The sequence below is a fragment of the Notamacropus eugenii genome, chromosome 3 (assembly GCF_028372415.1).
Source record: "Notamacropus eugenii isolate mMacEug1 chromosome 3, mMacEug1.pri_v2, whole genome shotgun sequence".
NCBI classification, from domain to species: domain Eukaryota; kingdom Metazoa; phylum Chordata; class Mammalia; order Diprotodontia; family Macropodidae; genus Notamacropus; species Notamacropus eugenii.
The window spans coordinates 376,438,102-376,460,761 of NC_092874.1; the positions used below are offsets into that span (position 1 = coordinate 376,438,102).

Consider the following 22,660-nt stretch of genomic DNA (forward strand, 5'->3'; position numbering starts at 1 on the left):
GACCTCCCACACTCCTAGTTTTCAGCCTCCCTAGCCACTCATTCTGCCTTCTTTGCTGTCTCCTTAACCTCTTCTTGATTTATTAATGCAGATCTTCATAACAGTCTGTCTTTGGCTCTCTTCTCTCTGTAAACACTCCCTTGGCAATCTCTTTCAATTCCACTGCTTTAACTACCACCTCTATTCAGAAGTCTCCCAAATCTTTTCTCAGATACAGACACTTCTCTAACCGCCTATAAGATGATGTTATGTCAATATTCTCTTGCTATCTCAAAAATCAATATATCCAAAAACAAGCTTATCATTCCCACTAAATCTGTTTGCCCTTTTGACATCGCTATTTCTGTGATACAACTCTTTAATTTTTCTGCTATTTATAACCTTGTTTTCTTTTATTTTTTTTCCTTTTTCCCATAACTGTTCAGTCATTAAGTCCTGTCAATCTCCTCTCAATGGCACAACTTATTCCCCTTGCCACCATCCTCATTGCCACTTTATGACCTCCTTCTAATGGGTCTTCCATCACCCACTCTCCCTTTACTCTAGCATCCCATTCATATAGCCATCAGAGGAATTTTTCTTCTGCACATCACTTTTCTGCTCAGAATAAATTAGTGGCTCCTCATTTGACAAATAATAAATCAAATTCATATCTAAGGCCCTCCACAACCTGGCTCCATTCAACATTTCAATTTTTTCTCATTATTTCTTGATGATTGGTCAGTCATTCCCCTCCAGGCAACCCATGCTTCATCCAAACTTGACAGTTGTATGCCCAATCATGCCTCATGTTCTCTTGCCTCTGTGCCTTTGCTCACACTGTCACCTGTGCCTAAATGCCCTCCCTTATCCTCTTGATCTGTTTATGTGCATCCTCTTTTTTTTTGAGGTTTGCAAAACATGTTTTATTTAAAACATTTCATTTAATCCTCACAACAACCCTGGAAGGTAGATGCTATTATCACCCACATTTTATAAATGAGGAAACTAAGGCAGACAAAGGTCTTGAATTTTCTTTTCCAGCTCATTTTACAGATGATGAAACTGAGGCAAATAGAGTTAAATGATTTGCTCAGGTTCACACAGTTAGTAAGTGTCTGAGACCAGATTTGAACTCCAGCCTCCCTGACTCCCAGTCCAGTGCTCACTCGCTCTCTCTCTCTCTCCTCTCTCTCTCTCTCTCTCTCTCTCTCTCTTTCTCTGTCTCTGTCTCTCTCTCTCTCTCTCTCACTCTGCCATACTACAGACCCCCAGAAACACATAGAAAGAAACAGATAAGAATGGACCAGATAAAAGTTCATTGCTGAGAATACCAATCACAAGTTATTTACATCCTTTAAAACCTAACTCAAATGTGGCATGTGACCTTCCTTGTTTTCCTTGGTCAATAAGTGATCCTCTCCTTTACATGTGATATTACAGTTTGTTTTTCAAAGCTTAACTAACTCTAATTTGTAGTTATTGTATATTATAGGAATCTGTGTTACTAGAACGTAAGTTCCACCAGGGCAGGGACCTAGTTTTTTTCACGTGATGTGTTTCCTCAAACACATAGTACAGGGGCTACATAGGAGGCATTCAATAAATGATTCAACAGAATGAATGTTTGAGTCAATGAGTGGCCCCAGCAGAGTCCTTTGGAGAGTGAGCTCAATCAGGCCATCCCCATAGCAACCTAATTCCCATCAGTCCCCATAACAATCCAGCTGACTGTACTTTCTACCTATGAGTAAATTAGGTATCATGCATAGGACTTAAGATAGTAGAAGGTGAAAAAAACTCACAATTTGTCTGTATTTGCATGGCAGAAATTCTATTGTTTGAGTAAGAAAAAAAATCAAGATCAATGGATGTGGTCAATACTAAAATCCAGTGGTGAGCTTGGTAGACTACCAAATCAGACATTTCCAATATATCTGCCTTCTCCAATACATATTTGACTGACATGTAAACAAAGCCTTAGATAACTTTATAAAGTCTTTTCCAGTACATGAATCTACAGGGGATGCTTCCCAGTTGTCAGTTTGCATGCATTGTACTGCCAAACAATTAAAATAATATTTATTCATTGTTCTTGGACATCAGTGAGGACAAGATGAGTGAAAATTGCCAATGCCTCCCCCTTCCATACACAGACACAGACACACACACACACACGCACCCCTGTCACTCTGTATCTGTGCCACCATTTCACATTTCTCTTTTTCTCTTCTATCTTCTCTGGCCAAATTACCAAGCTGTTACTAAGGCGGTTCTATATGCGCTTGCTAATTGTTCGAAAAGATTATAAGTTCAGCATCAGCTTGAATTATGTGTTTTGGGGGCTATGTAAGTTTTATAATTAGTTACAGCTTTTGGGCTCATAAGTCTCTCACCCAGGTCATTATCCTCAGGGTGGGGTGAAGAGTGTCAATGACTTGCTCTCAAATCTGGATGGCATCATCTCATAACTAAGTACATATTTATTCAAGGAGAATATGCATCATTGATCTTTTTTTTTCAATTACCTACAAAAACACTTCTAGAAATGACTACATCTATTGTGGATTTTCCCAGACAAAGAAATTACATTTTCCTGTCTCTCCCTCCCTCCTCCTCTCTCTCTCCCTCCCTCCTCCTCTCTCCCTCTCTCTCTCTCTCTCTCTCTCTCTCTCTCTCTCTCTCTCTCTCTCTCTCTCTCTCTCTCTTTCTATCTATCTCTATCTCTCCCCTCTCTCTCCCTCTCTCTCCCCTCCCTCCTCCTCCTCCTCCTTCTCTCTCTCTCTCTCTCTCTCTCTCTCTCTCTCTCTCTCTCTCTCTCTCTCTCCTCCCTCTGCCTCCTCTTTTTATGTCTCTATATCTCTTGTCTCTTTCCATCTATTTCAATCTCTGTCTCTCTCTCTGTCTCACTTGTTCTGTCTTGTCTCTGTCTCTGTTTCTCTCTTTTGCACACACACATGCATACACACACATACACAAAGAGTGAATATTTTACTGATATTCCATCAAAACTGCAGAAGTTTACAAATAGAACAAGAATCTGTTTTAAGAAAATTTAACCCTAAGCAATTTGCTCAAGGTTATCCAGCAAGGTCATGGTAGTACCAAGAATAACCCCATTTCCTAGTCATCCATTTCCTTTTGGGGATAGAATCACCAAAAGCAAAGACAAATGAATTATTTCAAAAAGTTTCTAGAAACATCTGTCACTGTTTCAACCATACGCCATGGAAAAGAGTAAGGTTTTAGTTAGTGATTGGCCTTCCTAAGAAAGAAGATTGGGAAGAGGGATTTAAAAAAAAAATCATTCAAAAGTACATGAAAAGAAAACAATGCAACCAAATAATATGCCCACCTCAACCCAATACGTCAGGTTCTATAGAAGATGTTTAAAAAATATCTGATCCCAGTGATTTCCTACCTGAAATGCCTCCCTCTGCATTATCTATCTTTCATCACACAGCTAAAATCAGGATGCTCATGAACAGCTTTAATTTGAAAAATTCCTCCAGAAAAACACAAGTATTCAACCAAAAATGAAAATCAAAGGATAGGAACTAGATTATCACATTTTGATCTTAATATTCTCATATCTCTATACACCAGTTGGCTCCCAGCCAAAACATTCATTTTTTTTTATTATTATTTTGGGAGGAACAGTTTAATTTCAAGGTTATAAATATTTTTGGTTGGCTCAAGAAAGGTTATCTTAATCATAAATTTTGTTTATCTAGCATCATAAAGTGTATAAGACATTTGCCTTACAATAAGCCTGTGAAATAGGTAGTTCAAATATTAACCCCATTTTAGAAATTAAGAAACTGAGACTCAGAATGTTTAGCAACTTATCTAAAATCACATAGCTATTAAATGTTGGAGTCAGGTCTCATGACTCTAAATTGTACAGGGTGTCCTAAAAAATCTTTAGTTCAGTTTTAAGATTTAATAGCCAAAGTTGCTAAAAAACTGTACTAAGATTTTGGTGACACCATGTAGTTATACCACCTCTTGATCTCTAGGTTTCAGTTTTCTTACCTGCAAAATGAAAGGGTTCATTAAATAACCTCTGAGGTCCTTGTCCTAGCTCTAGCTTTCTGATCCTATCATCCTGTGCAGTGCTCTTCTGGCCTTGTTCAGATATAATAGCTTATTCTTTTAAATTGAGAGATGATCCATCCAGGGGTCCCCAGTTAAAAGGTAAGTTACCCTGATAAAACAGCACTTTAATCCATGGACACTTCAGTATATAATAATTCTCTAGATTATTGTTGTCATCTCCTTTGTTTTTGAAGAAAACCAATGATACCATGAATGATACCTTCATTTATGTGTGAATTGGATTTAAGAGAGACAGAGTTGCACAAAGTCATCAGCCTCTCCCTTCCTGTGTCAGTGTCCAGTGGCAGGACAAAAGTCAAGATGACTGGTGATGGCCCAGGTTGCAGTAGATGACCTTGGCATCTTCAATGTCTGACCAAGCGCTAAGCGCTCCATGTTCCATGATTCAGCTATCATCATGGCCACTGGAACATTATTCTCTTCTGCCCATTCCACCAGGGAAAGTCTACACATGTTTGGGATAGACAACCCTCAACTAACCAACAGGTTTGAGGCCTGTTAATTACCTTCAGCCTGGTTTAGTGAGTCTGATGAGATAGTTTAACAGGGTGTGACTTCTGCCCTTGCTGCAGCTTCTTGGAGCCACAGGTGAGAGTTGGGTGAAGGTGGAGAGCAAAGGTGGAGGAGGAGCCCTGAGCAGGGTTCAACAAGCCCTCACACCAGAGGTGTTAGTCCTCCTTGAAGCCCCCCCCCCACTACTCCTCCTCAGATTATTAGATGCTTTGTGACTTACCTAGCATGGCCTTGAGTAAATGAAACAAAAGAAAGTTTACTTTTTATGGATTGAGGTCAGAAAGTTTGGCCTAGAGAATGATGGGGATACATGAAGGTCCCAGAAGGACCACCATGGGAGAGCCATTGAAAGAAAGTCAAAAGACTTAGAAAGGGAACATGGAAGATTGCCAAAGATAAAAAAATTTCCAGTCCTCCCTGTTATAAGTTATTCCATTGTACTATGGTTAAAAAAAATTTCATTCTTTTCATTCTTATGATGAAAAGGTAATGGCATACTGGATAATGTATATCTTTAAATAATCCTCTGATTACTGTAGAACACTTTAGAGTTCATGAACTCTGGAAAAGAATGATTTCTATATGAATGAGTAGCTTTAAAGGTCATGTCCTGTCTGGATAATCACTTGTCTGGTGTATTATAGTAGCAATTCCATTCATGTTTAGATTGGATGGACACTGAGGTCCCTTTTCAAATTCTGTGATTCTGTATTATCTGTCTCTGATTCAAAATGTACCTTTCTGGTTCATTTTACTGAGGAAAGGGATTTAAGTACTAATTTTACCATAGTGTACATTCAACAGAAATGGTCATTCAAAGAGAAGCTAAAAACCCAAAATCTAATGTTTAAGCACCCAGATGGTAAATTGTCATAACGATAATAATCCAACAAGAAATAATTATAAAGCCTCTATTGTGTACAAAGTATTATGCTAAAGGAGATGGGGGATTACAAAGTTTAGGTAAAGTTTGGTGCCTGCTCATGATCTTGCAGGGAAATAAGATGCAAATATAGATAATTGTAATACACACTGTTCTATAATAACTGCATTACATGCATACAAGACAAAGTCTTAAGTGATATCCAGGTCAAAGTTCATTACCAACAAGAGGAATCACAGAAGGTTTCAGTGTGATGGGCATTGATTTGGGATTTTAAAAATGAAGAGATATTCAGCAAGCAAAGGGTATGAGGGAGCATATTCCAAGCAAAGAGAATAGGATGAACAAAGACACAGAGACTGGAAAATTCAGGCCATGTGTAAGGGACAGTAAATAGCATGGTTTGGCTTCAGTGAGTAGTATAGCAATATGGCTTGCAGGGCTGCCAGAATGTGAAGAGCCCTCAATGCTAAGCAAAAGATTTTTGAATTTAACTTGATAATCAACAGGGAAGCACAAAAGATTTTTGAGTGCAGACAGAAGCAACAAAACCATTACTATGTATAAAAAAAAAAACAAAAACATCCAGTAGTTGTATGAAGGAAAAGTTACTGGGGGAAGACAGCTGATGCAGGAAAACCTACTAGAAAGTTACTGTAGGAAGTTACGTCTAGGAAGATCTTAATGAGGGATTGTAGTAGAATAATGGCAGTAGGATAGAGAGGAGAAAATGGATAAGGCAGTGTGGCATCATACAGGGAGATGTGTCTCTACCATCAAAGGGGAAAGGAATAAACATTTATTAAGCACCGACTGAATGCCAGGTACTGTGCTAAGTGCTTTCAAAGGACATGGGTTCGATTTGACAGACTTTAGACAAGTCATTTAACCTGCCTGGGCCTCACTTCCCCGTAAATTGAAGGTATTGGACCAATTGGCCTTTGAGGTCTCTTCAAACTCTAGCTCTATAATCTAGGTGGAATGAAGACTCGCTGGTTGCTTAGACGTTGGAAGTAAGCAAGAAGTGTAAGAGGAGAAATCAAAATCTCCAGGCGATATCAGTCAATTTTCCATGAGATTATCGTGTATTTCTATAACTGATGCCCACAGAGTAGGAAATGGCAATTAGGAAGTAAAACATCAAATTATGAATAACTCTAAAGACTCAATATTGCAACCCCTAGCTGCCCTCTTCTCTAAAAGGACACAATAACTGTGAGCTTTCTCAAAAAAAGAAAGATTCTGTCTTCTCTAGACAAAATAAATATCTCCTCACACATTTTTTCTGCAACAGGATATAAACAGTTAGAAATTAGCAATTGTTTCTGAAGGCTTTTCTTCCCCAAATGTGTGAAGCTGTCTGAATTCTGATACTGTTACTCCATACACACCCTCACCCTCTGCCCAAATTTTTATCAAAATATGCTCTGTCCCCTCAATAATTTGGGCTAAGGATAGGTACCAGACCTGTGATTTCATTAATATAGTGAATTCTTGAATGAAGAAAACTCCGTCTACCAATGCAGGTTGGCAAATTCCCTGCAGAGAAGTTGCCTAAAGAACACCAAGAGATTAAATGACCTGCCTGGGTCCACACAGCCCATACGTGTCAGAGCAGGACAATCATTTAACAATATTTGAAAAATATTAAGCTTTATACAGCAACCTTTAAAACAGCTAACAATTCCAGTTTGATTAAAGGGTATGTGTGTGTGTGCATGCGTGCATGCATGTGTGTGTGTGTGTGTGTGTGTGTGTGTGTGTGTGTTCATCCTTGGCCTGCATATCAGGAACGAGGAAGCTTCATATTCCTTTGGGAAATACCATCCTTCATCAACCAAACTCAAATCTGTTTTACAACAAAGTTCAAGTGCCTAAGGTTGGTTTCCTACCTCTGGATCAACTCAAAGGGGCTACCTTGTACTGTGTAATCTAGCTAACATGCAGCTTATGGGTCTTCTGAGAGGAAAGACTTTTTAAAAATAAACTAATTATTCTTTGGAGTAACTAACAATAATGAGAGATGTGAATGTGCATTCATAAAGTGTTTATGTGAAACTATTACGGTCCTATGCATTATTCATTTATGGAAACTATTGTACCCACTTCACCATGCAACTGAGCAGGAAAAGTCCCTGAATTGAAAGAAATGTTGGTGGATGCATTTTTTAGACAGTAATATCTAATAGTTTCATCAGTGACCTGCATGAAGGAATAAAGAATAAGCTCATTAATCTGAGAGGGAGTCATGATTAGCACCTTGGAGAGCAGGATTTGATTTGGGGGGGGGGGGGAGTATTATCAAATTAGAAAAATGGTCAAACTTAATCACTGAATAAGCCAATGTAGCTGAATCTCCAATTTATATTGGGCTTTAAAAAGTAACTCTGTGAGGAGAAGGAAGAGGAGAGTGACAGTAGTGGTAGTGGATGATAGTTCATTTTCATATAGTTCATCTTTACACATATCAGCCCTCTTGATCCTCAGAAAAAACTTTGAAGTTGGTACTATAGTTATTCTCATTTAATATATGAGGTTATTCAGTCTTAAAGAGACTGTGACTTGCCTATGGTCACACAGCTGAGTTTTGAACCTACGTCTCTTCTGTCAGAACTGGAACTCAAATCGAATTCTCTCCTGACTCCAAGTCCAATCCAGTCCTATTCTTAGGAAAGATAAGCTACCTCTATTACAAGAAAGGAGTCAGCTAGGTATTCAGAAAAAGAACAGATAAAAATTTGCATGTTATGATGGATAAAAGATAGATCTGTGGAGTAGCACTGCTTTTAAAAAGGTAAGCAGGAAACCAATTTGACTTAATTAGAAAAAGAGCATATAGTTACTCAACTCAATGCCGGTAGGAGCCTGATCAGTTGCTATATTTCATGTAGGCTATCTATACACTCAGTGATATTCTTCCAGTACCATTTCAACCCTAACTTTTAGATTGAAATACATCAACAGTTGTTTAACCAACTACATAACAGTATAGCTGGCAGAAATTTCTTCCTGACAGAGACCTACCAAGAAGCTAATGAGTTTGACCAAAACATTTGTCAGCAATGTTAGAATGGTTCTTCTATCAAATGTGTAGAGATTGTCTCAAAGGGGAGCTCAAAGAGAAATCAAAGAAGTCTAATATCCTAGGAGATGTTCTCTCTCAGTACAAGTTAAAGGAAATCTCTTTGGTAAGCCTAGAGACAAGAGAAGGGGTTGACCTGTGAATCTTGAGGTATTAGGAAGATTTTGAGAAGGGCAAAAGCTCTCCATTTAGAACAGAAAAGGCAAGATTTTTATTAAATTTAATCATGGAAGTCGGGTTTAAATAAGAGCCCACTTGCAATGAGGTCTGCTTCCAAACCAAATGGTTTGCCGAAAGGTGTTGTAGAATTTCCTTGAGGGGTCTAAAAATAGAATTGATTCTCAGATTTCCTTGTAGACAGTGTGATGTAGAGGTAGATGCATTGGTCTTAGAACCACAAGCCCTGAGTTCAAGTCCCAGGTCTGACACTTACCAGTCGTGTAGATCCTGGGCAAGTCACTTCTCATCTCTGTACCACATTTATCAGCAAAATGGGATTACAGTCCTTGCCTCACAGGGTGATATTGAAGGAAGCATTCTGTAAACTTGAATTCACTCTAGAAATATAGATTGTTGCACTCTAGAAATGTAGTCTATTAGTACATAGAGGAAATGAGATGAATGGTCAGGAAATTTTTCAGGGTCCCTCACTGAATCTTTCTTTCGAGTTCCAAGATTTTGAAGAAAGGGATCATTTTATTCACAGCATAGATATATTTAATCATTGTGGTAAAGAGGGTTATGAAGTACAGAGTCTTCAGTGGTTACTTGAACTAAGAAAACCAAGCAGCTAGGTGGTGCAGTGGATAGAGCACCAGTGCAGGAGTCAGGAGGACCTGAGTTCAAATTTCACCTCAGACACTTCACACTCATTAGCTATGTGACCTTGGGCAAGTCACTTAACCCCAAATGCCTTATCCTGGGTCATCTCCGAATATCTGGTCACTGGATTCAGATGGCTCTGGTGGAGAAATGAGGCTGGTGACCTGCACAATCCTCCCTCACTCAAAACAAAGTGCAAGTCATTTCATCGTTTCTCTGATGGCATGGTCTTCTTCAGCAATGAAGGACAAATACACACATGACTTAAGCCAGACCTCTGATAATTTAAATCTTATATTGGAATGAAATGGAACACTTATAATTCATTCAATAGTTAACATAAGGTGATTTATTTAGCCATAGCAGAGAAAGATATTCAACAAGAATATGCATCAAGGACACCACAAGATTATTCAGCTGAGTCAAGCTTCCCTCTTTTTGAACTGCTCATAGTCATTTGTTAGCCAAGTATCAGAGAGCACCTGGAGCTCCTCAGGACTGGTTTATATTCAAGCAACCAGGAATTGATGTCAATACCTAGAGCCTTTAGTCACCTGAACCACCTAATTCTTAAGGACAGTTTCAATGCCTTTTAAGGAAAAACTAGCCTAATTTGCCTGGGGGGAGGACCTAGGATGTTGCTCCCAATACAGAAGTCATATTTGGAAACTCATTCATACTCAGAAGCCTGCATTCCTTTCTAAATGTGTCTAGAAATACCTGTCAATCCCAACACATGCCCACTGAAGTTTTCAGACCTTAGCAGAATCTGAATTTATGAATATTAAACTCATCTCAGCATTTTAAGAGTTTGAGCTTGCCCTTTCCTGGCAGTCAGTGTCCAACATAGTTTCCAATATTTTTGAGAATTTTCATTTTACTTGCCTTTTCTAAAAACAGATGGAGCTGATCCACAGTGCAGGTGGTTAGAGGGCCTGACACATTCTTGCTATGTGACCCTGGATAAATCCCTTAACCTCTGAACCTCCCTAGGCAATTATTCTAAGGTTGGAGTTACAGATGAGTTGCAGGTCTGCATTGGTGGAGAGGATTTCCACACTGGAATTCCTGGCACCAATGAAATTACCTTCATACCAAAATTAAGAAATTAAGAAGGGAATGAAGAACAGATGTCAAGGTGATTAGAAAGAGCCATCCTATAATGACTCATATGGCTTCAAGTTTTGGTCCTTGACAAAGTCATTTTGTGAAGAATATCCCAGTTTCTTCCTTTGAGACAAAGCAATACAAATAAAAGAAATGTGACTTTCTTCCAAATGGTCATTTTTTTAAAGATGGGAAACTCATTGTGCTTTTTTAAATGATTATTTTTATTATTTCAGATGATCCAGGAACCTGTACATCCTGCGCTACGGGGTACTACTTGTAAGTTCCATCATATTCTAGTGCTGTTACAAACTTTTCTGCAATTTAAGCAATGCTGACCTAATCCCATAGCCAATGATTAAAGCAAATAGGCCTAGCAGCCTGGAGCTACTCTGCAGTGTCAGGCTATTAATGAGTGATTTTTTTTTTTTTTTTTTGGATTTAGAAATAATAGCCCAGCTGTTTTCTTGACTCAGAAGGAGGCCCTTTCTTTCTTGATTCTGGAAGTCATCCAGCCTGACACTGGTGTCTAGGAATCCTTGCTGTCCATTCCCAAAATTCGGACCTCCCCTGTTTATGGACAGACACTAATATCATGCTAGTCCCCTAAATAAACTTTTCCAAAATGTTTACACGGAGTCCTGCTTCTGGCCTGAATTCAGAATGACCATTCTGAGGTCAGAAGCTAGTCTACCCTCAACTGTCCTCGTCAAGTGAAAAATTTAAAAACACACAGAGAAACAAATGAAGCCAACAGAAAATCCAGAAACCTGACTTTGGTTCCCAATTTCAACCTTTCCAAACACATTTTACAAGTTCTCAGGATGTCACCCTTTGCCATCACCAGGCAGTAAAGCTAATTTAAGTGCCGCCTTCTCTCCTTCTCCTAGACTTTTCTCTTTCCGAGGTATTTAATGAGAAAAAAATGACCAAAACGTAAATGCAAAAGGAAGAAGGGACATAAGCAACTTGGGTAATCCACAAACTAGATAATCCTGCTTTGAATAACTGAAAGCTTATGACTTATGTAAAAAATAGGATATGACTGAACATAATATGATACATAAGGAGAAGTGGTGTAGCCCAGTGGCTAGAGAGCCTATCATGAAAACCTGGATCTAAGTTCTGCTTCTGACCCACACGGACTTAGGACTGCGCATATTGCTAAAGCTCTCAGTGTTCTGGGCAATTCCCTAAGAGGAAAAGTTGTAGAGAAAGGACTGACTTGCATTGGAATAGAGTTTCCTTTCCCAGGTATTTCCTATATGAATGAAGCTGCAGGTCCACTACATATCCCTCTAAGGAATGTAATATATTGTAATACAATATGTGTATTTATGCATACAAAAGAACATATATGTGCTCTTTTCTAAAAGTCACTAGGCACTATACTGAGAAACTGATGTTTTGGCAAACTTGTTAGAATTCATATGTCTACAAGAGCATTGGGTATTTCTAATGGAATTCATGATTCAAGACATCAGCACAGACAGCCAGTACTCTCTTTCCCTTGGTCATTTTACTAAATGCCTTTCTCCTACTTACCTCCACTATAAATTCCTTTCTCCAGGAAGAATGAAGTAATCTTGATTTGTGCCTTCTTCATCTTTCTTTACCTGCCTCACCTATGACAATGCCTTGCACCTAGGAGGTATGCAATGAATATTTACTGAATATCCAAGATCTCATTTCACCCTCACCAGGATCCTATAAGGCATATTATTCCCACCATGAACAGACAAAGATACTGAGTCACAGAGAGTTTGTGAATTTCCCAAGATCACAAAGGTGCCTAATGATAGAGTGAGGACAGGAAACTAGGTCACCTGGTTTGCAGAAGTTTTTCTTTCTTTTTTCTTTTTTAAAGAAGTTTGATATGAGTTCTCAAGAACATTATTTGAGTCTTTGGTGAACAGCTGTTCTTTGTTTCCACTGAGAGCAAAAAATAAGATAAAATATATTTAAAAGGGCAGCAGAAGAGTTTTAGGTTAGGCATTAGGAGGACCTTGGAATATCACCCAGTCAGGTTGTAGAAAAATTCTTCTCTAGAGCTAAGAAAGGGACCAAATGTATTCATGTTTTTATCCCCCAAGGATATTCCACAGTGTTTGAGATCTCACACAAAAGTAAGGGGAGACCTCAGGATTTTTGAGTGAGGTCAAGCAAAGCCCCTTTTAAATATCTATTTCTTCTTATTAGGCTAGAATTTAAATTAGCCTCATCAGTTGACAAGTAGCATCTTAGTATGGTTTCATACTTGAAATGGTTGAAGTCAACCTCAGGGTCAGAATGCCTGAGTTCAAGTCCAGTACTAACACATATCTACTCTGTGACCCTAAACAAATCACTCAACCTCTCAGTTTCCCCGGGGAAACTCTTTAAGTTTCAGAGTAGTTGCATATCTGCATAGTAGAAGGAATTTCCCCTCCAGGAGGTCCAGACACCTATGAAGTCACTCATCCCAATGACTAAACGGTTTAAGTAGCATATCATTCAGATGTAAGAGAGATTCAATAATCTCTTGTAGTCTAGACGAAGCTTTGTATATTGGAAAGAACAATGGACAGGAGACCTGTGTTCGAGTCCTGCCCTGCTACTAACCTAGTGTAACCTTGAGCAAGGCCCACCAAGTTTTCTCCTCTTTAAAATGAGAGTAGCTAACCAGATATCGCTAAGGTCTCTTCTAGACCTAAAGTTTTATAATTCTATGAAAATATAGTATTAAATTTCTTTTAAGAGAAAGGAGTGCCTCTGTAAACCACAATAAATTTCTCCTGTAGTCAACTCATCTGTCCCTGAGTTCACATAATGACAACAACTCTCTACCATTCAAAAGCATCTCTTGGCTAATACTTTGCCATTCATTTGTGTGTATGTGTGTGTGACAGAGACAGAGACAGAGAGAACCTTTCTATGTACTTTACCTTGTGCTAATCTATCCTTCCCTCTGATGAATGTTCTCACCTGATGCACTCTTATGCTGCTGATTAAAATTGCTATTTAATTTTTAAAGAGCACACACGCACACACACACATATACACACATGTACTCTCACATACACTGGATTTGAAGTTTGATAATTATAAGGTGTGCCAGTTGACATTTGGTGAACAGAAATTTAATTTGTCATTATGCTCATAGCTGGCATTTACATACCAGTTGGTCTGCTAAAGGATCCTCAAATACTTTTCAAACTTCATTTACACAAATACATTAAGGAAATATGGAGATCTTTGGATAGAAATCATGGAGCCAATGCTTCACAAGATGCCTCTCTAAAAACAGGACTGGGGAAGGTCTCATTGGCCTTAGGAGATATGTGACCATGAATGTAAGTCCCACATCATCTCTCTGATCTTTAGTTACCTCATCTGTTTAGTAGAACTAATTATCATGTGTCCTACCCCCGAGGGCCATTTTGAGGAATAAATAAATGAAAGAGTATTTAATATGCACTTACCATATACCAAGTGCTAGGAATACAAAAAAACAAAGAAACCAATACCAGTCCCTGTTCACAAAGAACTTACAGTCTAATAGGAAAGACAACATTTTAATAATAAGAAAGCATTGCAGAAATGTGAGAGTTTCTGCAAAGATCCAAATCCATTTCTATTTCCAATCCTACTCATATTTAGAACCCATAATAAATTCCATCTCACTTGACCCTCATAGTGCTTCCTATGGGGCATCTTTTTTAAAACAACTGAGGGTCTAGGAAACATAAATACTAAATACAAATGTCTCCATAGAAAAGTTCCACATAGGTAGAGTCACCTGCTAAAAAAGAAGGCTTGATTTTTAATGTCTTCAGGATGTTTGAGAAGTTAAGGGAAAATCCTAAAGGCTTTGGTTTGGTGTTTCCAACTAGCCACGCAGGATTGGCATGCTGATGGGAGGAAGGAAGTATGCATGACATAATTTTGAGTTTAATCAGCATTGTTAGCTTTCCTCTATAACTTTCTTAAGTCTAGACCAGGGTTGGGGAACCTGCAGTCTACAGCCCATATTTGGATTCAGTTAAAAGGCTGCACTTGAGGACCTAGAGGGCCACATGTGGGCTGTGGGCTGGAGGCCACAGATTTACCACTCCTGGTCTAGACAATCAACAAAATGGTAACTCAAGTCCTGCTTTGTGGTGTATGCTGATTCTGAAATGTTACTGCTTACTGACAACTTAGCAATTGGCTGTGGAGCTGGCTCCAGCACACCCCTGCTCAGCTTACGACGCAGATAGCCCTGATGGAAAAGATACTCATGTAAAGATCACTTGATGGAAGACTTCAAATTCTTTCTCAACAGCTTCAAGCATCACTGCTATGAAACCTGCCCTGAGAAGACCTACAGTGAAAACTTGGAATGTAGAGAGTGCAGCAGATATTGTGGAGACTGTGACCAGAATGAGTGCTATTGGTGTGAAGACGGTTTTTATCTTCTTGGTAAGCGAGGAATAGTCACACAGAAAATTATTCTGAGACTTCCTGGTGTAAATCTAGAGATGGAAGACCAGTTCAGGTCTCAGTTCTCCACATGACCTTGAGCAAGTCACTTAATCCTGATGAACCTCATCTGTAGAACAAGGGGCATTGGACCAGAGGACCACTAAAGTCTAAATTTATTTATTAAAGTTCTAAATTTATGATTTATCTCAAGCCCTGAGAGCATGAAGCATATGTTACTCTGGTTAGGGAAAAAACAGCATTTTTTAATAGCCTTAAGTCTTCTTTTTGCCTTCAGCAGATCATTCATTCATTTATTATTCTTAAATGTATTTATTCTGATGGGAATAATGCGGGAATTGGACCTCAGGATTGGCAATCATACAGGGCCCATGAATTGTCTCTCAAGACTCAGTCCTGCAGCCGGAATTCTCATAAAATGGCAACAGCAGCTCACTAAGTGATGGTTGCAATGGCCCATTGATTTTGATGGAAGTTGTATGGCTAAAAATACTGGTCTTTTCAGTGGATTCCTGATGGTCCAAGAGGCTCATGCTTCGGTAGGAAAGTACACAGTGTTCTTCAATGGTGACCTCTGTGTCTAAGGGTGGGTTTTGACTCTATTTTCTTATGGCCTAAAGAAGACAAAACATCTTTTATGGCATAGCCTGCCTTTTCATCAGTTGATCTAAGCTATACCAAATAATGCAGTGCTTCATAGCTTCCTTTTCACATTCCCAGGTGGTATTTGTGTCACAGAGTGTGGCTCTGGTTTCTACAGTGACACTGAAAATGGAGAATGCGAGCCATGTCACCGAACCTGCAAAACCTGCACGGGGCTTGGCTATGATAATTGCAGCAGCTGCAAAGGAGATTTACAGCTGGTGGACAGGAAGTGTGTGGACCCATCCAAGACCTCAGGACAGGACACATTCAGGAGCGGTATGTACCTTTCTGTGATGGAACAGCAGGGGCCCATCTGCTTCTTTTAGGACCCTACTCAGCCTCCACTCTGGACAAAATAGGACCTCAGACAGAAGAGAACTGGGCAGTGAACCAAAAGTTAAATGGTGAAAATCCAGATTGGACAATTGCTGAATACAATCTGGTATTTGCCATAGGGACCTGTGGTCTGTGCTTAAGAGAGAACAACAACAACAACAACAAAAAAAAAAAAACTGATGGATGCTCTACCTGGTGATCTGATGCCATGAGAAATTAACAGATCCATTTTGCACATAAGATCATATATCTAGAGCTACAAGGGAATTGAGAGGCCATCTAATCCCTCATTTTATAGATGAGGAAACTGAGGTACATGGAGGACCCACCTAGTCCAATTCCTTCATTTTATAGATGAGAAAACTTAGGACCAGAGAGGTTGAGTGATTTGCCCAAAGTCACACCTATATTAATTGTCAGAGGCAGGGTTTGAAGCCCAATCTTTTGACTTCAAAATGACATTCTTTCCATTGGACCAAACATTTTATGGAAGCAGCTCAACTCTTATCTTTTTGGATATCAGTAAAGTGATGCAGACAAATGTACCCATTCCCAAATCCAATATTCCTGACATTTGCCAAATTTAGGTAGAAATTTACCTTGATAAAGTTGATCCTTCCCCAAGCCTTTTCTATTAAGTAGGTGAGGTGTTATCTAAAGTTACTAGTAGGTCTCAGAAGTAGTAGATGGGAATCATTCAGTCCAACATTCTCATTTCTCAAAGTCCCAGAGAGTCAAAGAGAGTAGCCCAAGATCCCACAGATGATAAGCAATAGTCAGGACTAGAAACCAAGCCTTCTGACCCCAAATCCAGCACTCTCCATTTTTCATGTATGATTATGCTTGACGTAGGAGAGCTACCAACAGTGGTCCTAACCTATCTCATTGGAATTTGGAGTGGTTCCTTTAAAACAAAAAGTGATACAGGTCAACATAGGACTCAAGGAAGGAAGAGGAAAGGAAAGGTTAGGTTTCAGGCTTTTCGTCTGAATGTTCTTTCTATTCTGCTTATGTAGAGTTGAACACCTGGCGGTAGGCAGGCTAGCTTGCAAGCCCTTCCTGTGATCTCACTGGTTAAGCCTATCACAAACAATGACACATCCGGCTGGGAAAATCTGATTCGCATTCCACCCAGAGAGGCTTGTGAAATGAGAGATGTTCTCAGTTTGATTTCTAGGCAATGGTTCTTTAAAGGGGTCATTTCAGTCCAGGAACAGCAGCTGAGGGAACAGATGAGTTTCCTAACAGCTTGCAGGAGTGATCTATCTAGGTCAGAATTAAGATCTCTTTGTGGATTCCAGAAAGAAGGATTCCCATGTAGAGTCTTCCCTACTACCATTCCCCACATGTAAGGGAAAGGTAGAAAGGGCCTGGGACTTCTCTGATCCCATTGGCCAATGGCTAAAGAGGACCCGGGGTGCCTTCTAAAGCCCATACCTATTTTGGAAACATAGCTAGGGAGAAATCAGTCTCCACTCCAGAGTAGGCTATCTTTAGTGAACTGTAACTGGGCCCAAAATGCTGAAAATGAGTTTGTTTGGCATTCAGGCATTTAAAAGGAGGTGCAAGCCAGGGGGAAAATGGTCTGGGTCTGTGTTTGTAGCTGAGAACATCTGTATTTTATCTGGCGTACCAGATGATGAAATGAAACAAGGAGCCAGGAGACAGAGAAGGCTTGATTCACCAAATGAGTACACATCCTTTCAACTGGACTACACGTGTTGCAAGCTGGAACCAGGTTTTGATTGTTCTTCTTTGCTTAAGCACCACACCCAGCCCTCTTTAATTTTCTCCCACCCAAAGCTAGGTTGTTTTCTGGTTTGTTTGTTGTTTGGTGGGGAGAAAGGGAAAGACAAGACGTGGGGAATGAGAGCACTTGTGGGATATGGTACTAATCAGGACTGGATGAAACAGACAGTGATATTTCTCATGACCTGGCAAAGAGACAAAGCTAGTGACCTGAAAGGTCTCTTTCACCTCCATAATCTTTTACATAAGACATAAAGACTATGAAAAAAAAAAAAAGAGGAAAACACTTATTCACTGAATAAGGTAAGAACCTAGCTTAACCTACACTACACACTTCAGGCATTGAACTGGATATTGAATGGAAAATGCATTTAGTCCTGTGTTATAAAGTCGTGGGAGCATGTGGGCCACAGCATCCATCTTTCCACTGTTTATTTTTTCTTACAAAATACAGTTAAAATTGCAATACAATAGGAGAAGTTATTCCAGAATAAGTCATAGTCTGTTGCCCCTTGGAGATTAGAGGAGGCAAACCTGAGTCACCCTGGGTGAACTCAAAGGAACTGGAAATAGTTGAAAGGCAGTCCAGACAAATGGTCCAGTGAATAAGGGAGGATATAGCTGTCTAGGTGTTATGGGCATACTCTTTGGATGGATTCGTGTATGAAAGGTAAGAAAAAAAAATCAACTCATTCCTTCACCCATGCTGCACCCCAGTGGAAATAATCAGTTCATGTCTGTGTCTGGGATCATGGGCTACTGAGAGCACAATTATTTAAAATAAAGAATCTTTAGAAAAATCAACACATGTGATCAGACTCACCAATACTAAAATGAACTTTTAATCAGTTGTATAATTGATGGGAGGGAGAGTGGCAATTACAAAAAAAAAATACCAAAAAACCACTATTGGTTTTCTCACTAACACGGAGTAGAGGAGAATGCCTGCCCCATTTCCTGGATTGGACTATTTATGACCATGGATCATGGGTTTCTATAACCAAGTCATTCATCACAAAGAGATCACTCTGTACTTAGCAAGGCTCCAGTCTATCTTTCCAGAATTACTGTACATTCCTCTCCTTTACCATCCTATTCTAGCCAAACTGGCCTCCTGGCTGTTCTCTAAACTCAGGTCTCCATTTATTGCCTTTGAGACTTTGTACAAAAAAATGCCTGGTATATATTTGGATGACTGTAATAAATTCCTTCTTCCCCTCTGGCTCTTAGCATTCCTGTTTTCTTTCAAATTTCAAGTCATGAGCCATTTCCTACAGGAAGACTTCCCCTCTTTTCAGTCTTCTCTCCTTCCTTCTCAAATGTTCATGTATATACTTATCTGATTGTAAGAGTGTTCCACTCCTGCCACAAAATGGAAGCCTCCTAAGGACAGGGACCATTTAATTTTTATCTTTCTATTCCCCAATATGGGAGACAGCATGGTGAGTGGATAGAGAACTGACCTTGGAGCATGAGTTCAAGTGTTACCTCCGACCCATGTGACCTTGGATCAATCAATCACTTAGCCTCTCAGTACTCTTAGGCAACTGTCTCACACTATAAACTGAAGAGAAGGTGCTGATCTGAATTGGTGAGGAGATTCCTTTCATCCAGAAGTTCTAGAGGCAGCTAGATGGTACCCCAGGCCTGCATTCAAAAAGACCTAATTTCAAATCTGGCCCCAGGGGCAGCTAGGTGGCCCAATGAATATAGTATGAACTCAGGAGGGATCAGGACCTCAAATCAAATCTGGCCTCAGACTTACTAGCTGTGTGAACCAGGGAAAGTCACTTAATCCCTAGCTGCCTCAAAAAAAAAAAAAAAATCTGACCCCAGATAGTTACCAGCTATGTGATCCTGAGTAAGCCCTTTAAACTCTGTCTGCCACAGTTTCATGGACTGTAAGATTGAGATAATTAAGAGTACCTACCACCCAGAGTTGTTGTGAAGATCAAATGAGATGATACTTGCAAAGTGCTTAGCAGAGTGCCTAGCACCTCAGTAGGCACTTCATAAACGTTTGTTTCCTTCCTCCTAAAACCAATAAAATCAGAGGTCCACTCCCTATCCTCAAGGGTCTGGACAGTGCTTTATTTACGCTTAATAAAATACTTGTTCATTTGAATTGTTGGACTGGTCCTTCCAAAGGAGACATAGTTTGTAATCTGGTCCATATGACAGATCAAGTCAGAGAAATTATCACTGTGCCGTACTACTACTAGGTACTTTAGAGAGGGCAGGATGTTTTGTTGTTTCCCTCTTTTTCTATTCCTTTCTCTTTTGCTACTCTTTTCCTGTGCCCCTTCCTCCACAAACTGAAACAAAAAAGCGTAGTTGTACAATTAACTTTGACAGTTATTAAATGCTTGCTGTACATAAAGCACTGTGCTGAGTCCCAGGAGCAGAGATAAATAGAGATGGGGAAGATTCCCAAACCCAAGTGTATACATAGCTTCCGGCTCCTGTCCTATATGAATACAAGCCTTACCAAATACAGATCAAGGCCTGCCTGCCTAGTGACCCAAGATCAAACACAAAGAAACCAGCTGTGAAAATGCTCAGGTGTGTCCACTGGCTTTGGAAGGAGAAGGTGGCCTCAGCTCATCTGGTTTCCTAAAGCCAGTGGTGAGAAGAGAAGTCATCTGGCTGTGAAATGATTTGTAGGCTGTTAAGTGATTTACTGGGAGGGTTAGCAGGTCCCAGACCCATCTCTTTCACATTTCCCCTACTCACATCCTTAAACTCTGGGTTTTTCCAGCACAGTCGAAAACTATATTCCCAGCTGGCTCTAATTGGACTCAGTAGTCATAGCATCGAGCCTGAAGAAGTTGAATTATGTTTTTGTCCTTGACTACATCCTAACAATTTACCATCAGCTTGGTCCCAGCCCTGAAATCCCTACCATAACAATGGACAGAGTTCCTAGAGCAGGGTTTTCCATGCTAACCACACTGAAGGTCAAATACCATGTTTTAAAAGTCCAGGTCATAGAATCATAGATTTAGAACTGGAGGGAATATTAGAAGTCACCCTCTCATTTTACATTTTCCTAAGATGAGAAAACTGAGGCCCAGAAAGGTTAAAGGATTTGCCTAGGGTTATACAGTTAGTAAAAGTCTATCATGTCTTCATGACTCTAAATCCGATACTCTGTCCACTATATCACACTGCCTGGATGATGGGGAAAGAGAATTCATTTGTATTTGGTGACAATATCTAGAAAGACCTTTGGGGGGTGGGCAGGGGGAAGACTATTTGCAAGCTTAATTCTTTTCATTAAAACCTGAAATTTAAAAGCCTTAATAGCTCGAATGGCTTAAAACTAAACTAAGAATTTAAAGAACCTTCATATATAAAGTACTTTGCAAACTTTATGGATAGAGTGCTGGGCCTGGAGTCAGGAAGATTCATCTTCCTGAGTTCAAATCTACCCTCAGACACACTGTGTGACCCTCAGGTCACTTAGTCCTGTTTGCCTCAGTTTCTTCATCTGTCAAAAGAGCTAGAGAAGAAAAAGTCAAACCACTCCATTATCTTGGCCAAAAAAACTCCTAACAGAGTTACAAAGTATCAACACACTGAAAAACTGAACACCACCACCAATTGACATGACTATTCCAACTTAGAACTAAACCCAGAATTAATTTTTTTTTAAGTAATCATCAAATTCCTGGACCTTATACAGAGAACAAAGAACAGTCTCGATGACAATGTGCATTGTCACTAAGAAAGTTAAATTTCTTAGATTACTTGACCTTAACAAACATCATCAGAATCTAACCTTGGTGCTGAATATTTACTACAAGAGAGCCTGCTCTTCTAGAGGCCTGCTTTCCGTTTTCTTCCCAATTCCTCCAGTTTATCCCAATTATATACTGTAATGGAAAGTCCTAGCCCTGAGGAAGCCTTGTCCTGGCCCAACAGATGGGTTGGATTCCTTATAATTCCTAGGCATCTTAAGGAAGCAAAGAGTAAGTAGAGCCAGCCTAGGAATAAGAATTATCAAAAGTCAGGTCCAGGAAGCCACTAGCCCATTACACTCGATAAGGATGTCTAACAGCAGAGCAGGAGTTCAATTTGACTCAAGAAACCATCTTGTCTGAAAGGTCATTCTTGGGCAAGAACTTGACCAGACTGTAACTAGAGCGGAATGAATGGGGCTCCGTCCCTCACAGTAGATCAAAGACTGTCCCTAATTCTTATGGTGTTTCACCATAGGTGGGATGTGACCATCCCTTGTCTTGCAGGTGGTATTCATCCCCCAGAGCCTAATCTCTCTGGAGACATCCGCCCCTCCCCCCAATCTCTTTGGTGATATCAACCAGTTTTTTGCCAGAATGAACTGTATATCCTGGTCAGACTGTCCCCTTCACTACCATTGTTTCATCTAAAACCTCCATACTGCTTCTCCAAGTTTAAACAAAATTCTTCCCTTATAGCGCTGATAATGATAAGAGCCAAAGATAAGGGGATAGTGAAAAGAAAGTCTAGAGACCAACATTAAAAGTGGAGAAAAGAGTGAGGAAGGGGAAGAGAAGGGCTCAAGAAAGATGAAATACAGATGGGGAAGAGGGTGTGTCAACTAAATCCATATAAATATTAAAATTTGCAAACATAGACCTTAAAGAAATGCAACAGTAGAGATCTGTGGAAACCAGGAAGGAAATTTCCTGACCTTGGAGCTCTTTAAGAACAGAATCAAAAATCATCCATTTCAAATAGTTTTGACGTGATCTTGGCTGAAAGCAGGGGATTGGACCAAACAACTTCATTTCTCAGGGACCTTTCTTATTCTATGAGTCCATGAGTCAATAAGGAAAAGGGGGGACATAATGATTGAGGTCAGGAAATAACTATGTTAAAATTAAACCCTTAATCTCATTTTTTTAAGTGACAAGGACAATCTTTCTTACATTTAGTGCTCTAAACGTCCAAAATCCTGAGCTAGACTGAACTGGATAAAT

General features: G+C 39.6%; 1 protein-coding gene across 1 annotated transcript in view; it reads left to right on the forward strand.

The window, feature by feature from the left end:
* The window catches only part of PCSK5 (proprotein convertase subtilisin/kexin type 5), a 602,002-nt gene that overhangs the window by 530,831 nt on the left and 48,511 nt on the right, over positions 1-22,660 (forward strand). The window contains exons 25-27 of the mRNA XM_072597475.1: positions 10,742-10,784; positions 14,809-14,945; positions 15,687-15,887. Of these exons, the coding sequence (XP_072453576.1) occupies positions 10,742-10,784; positions 14,809-14,945; positions 15,687-15,887 (381 nt within the window). The remainder of the gene's footprint in view (positions 1-10,741; positions 10,785-14,808; positions 14,946-15,686; positions 15,888-22,660) is intronic.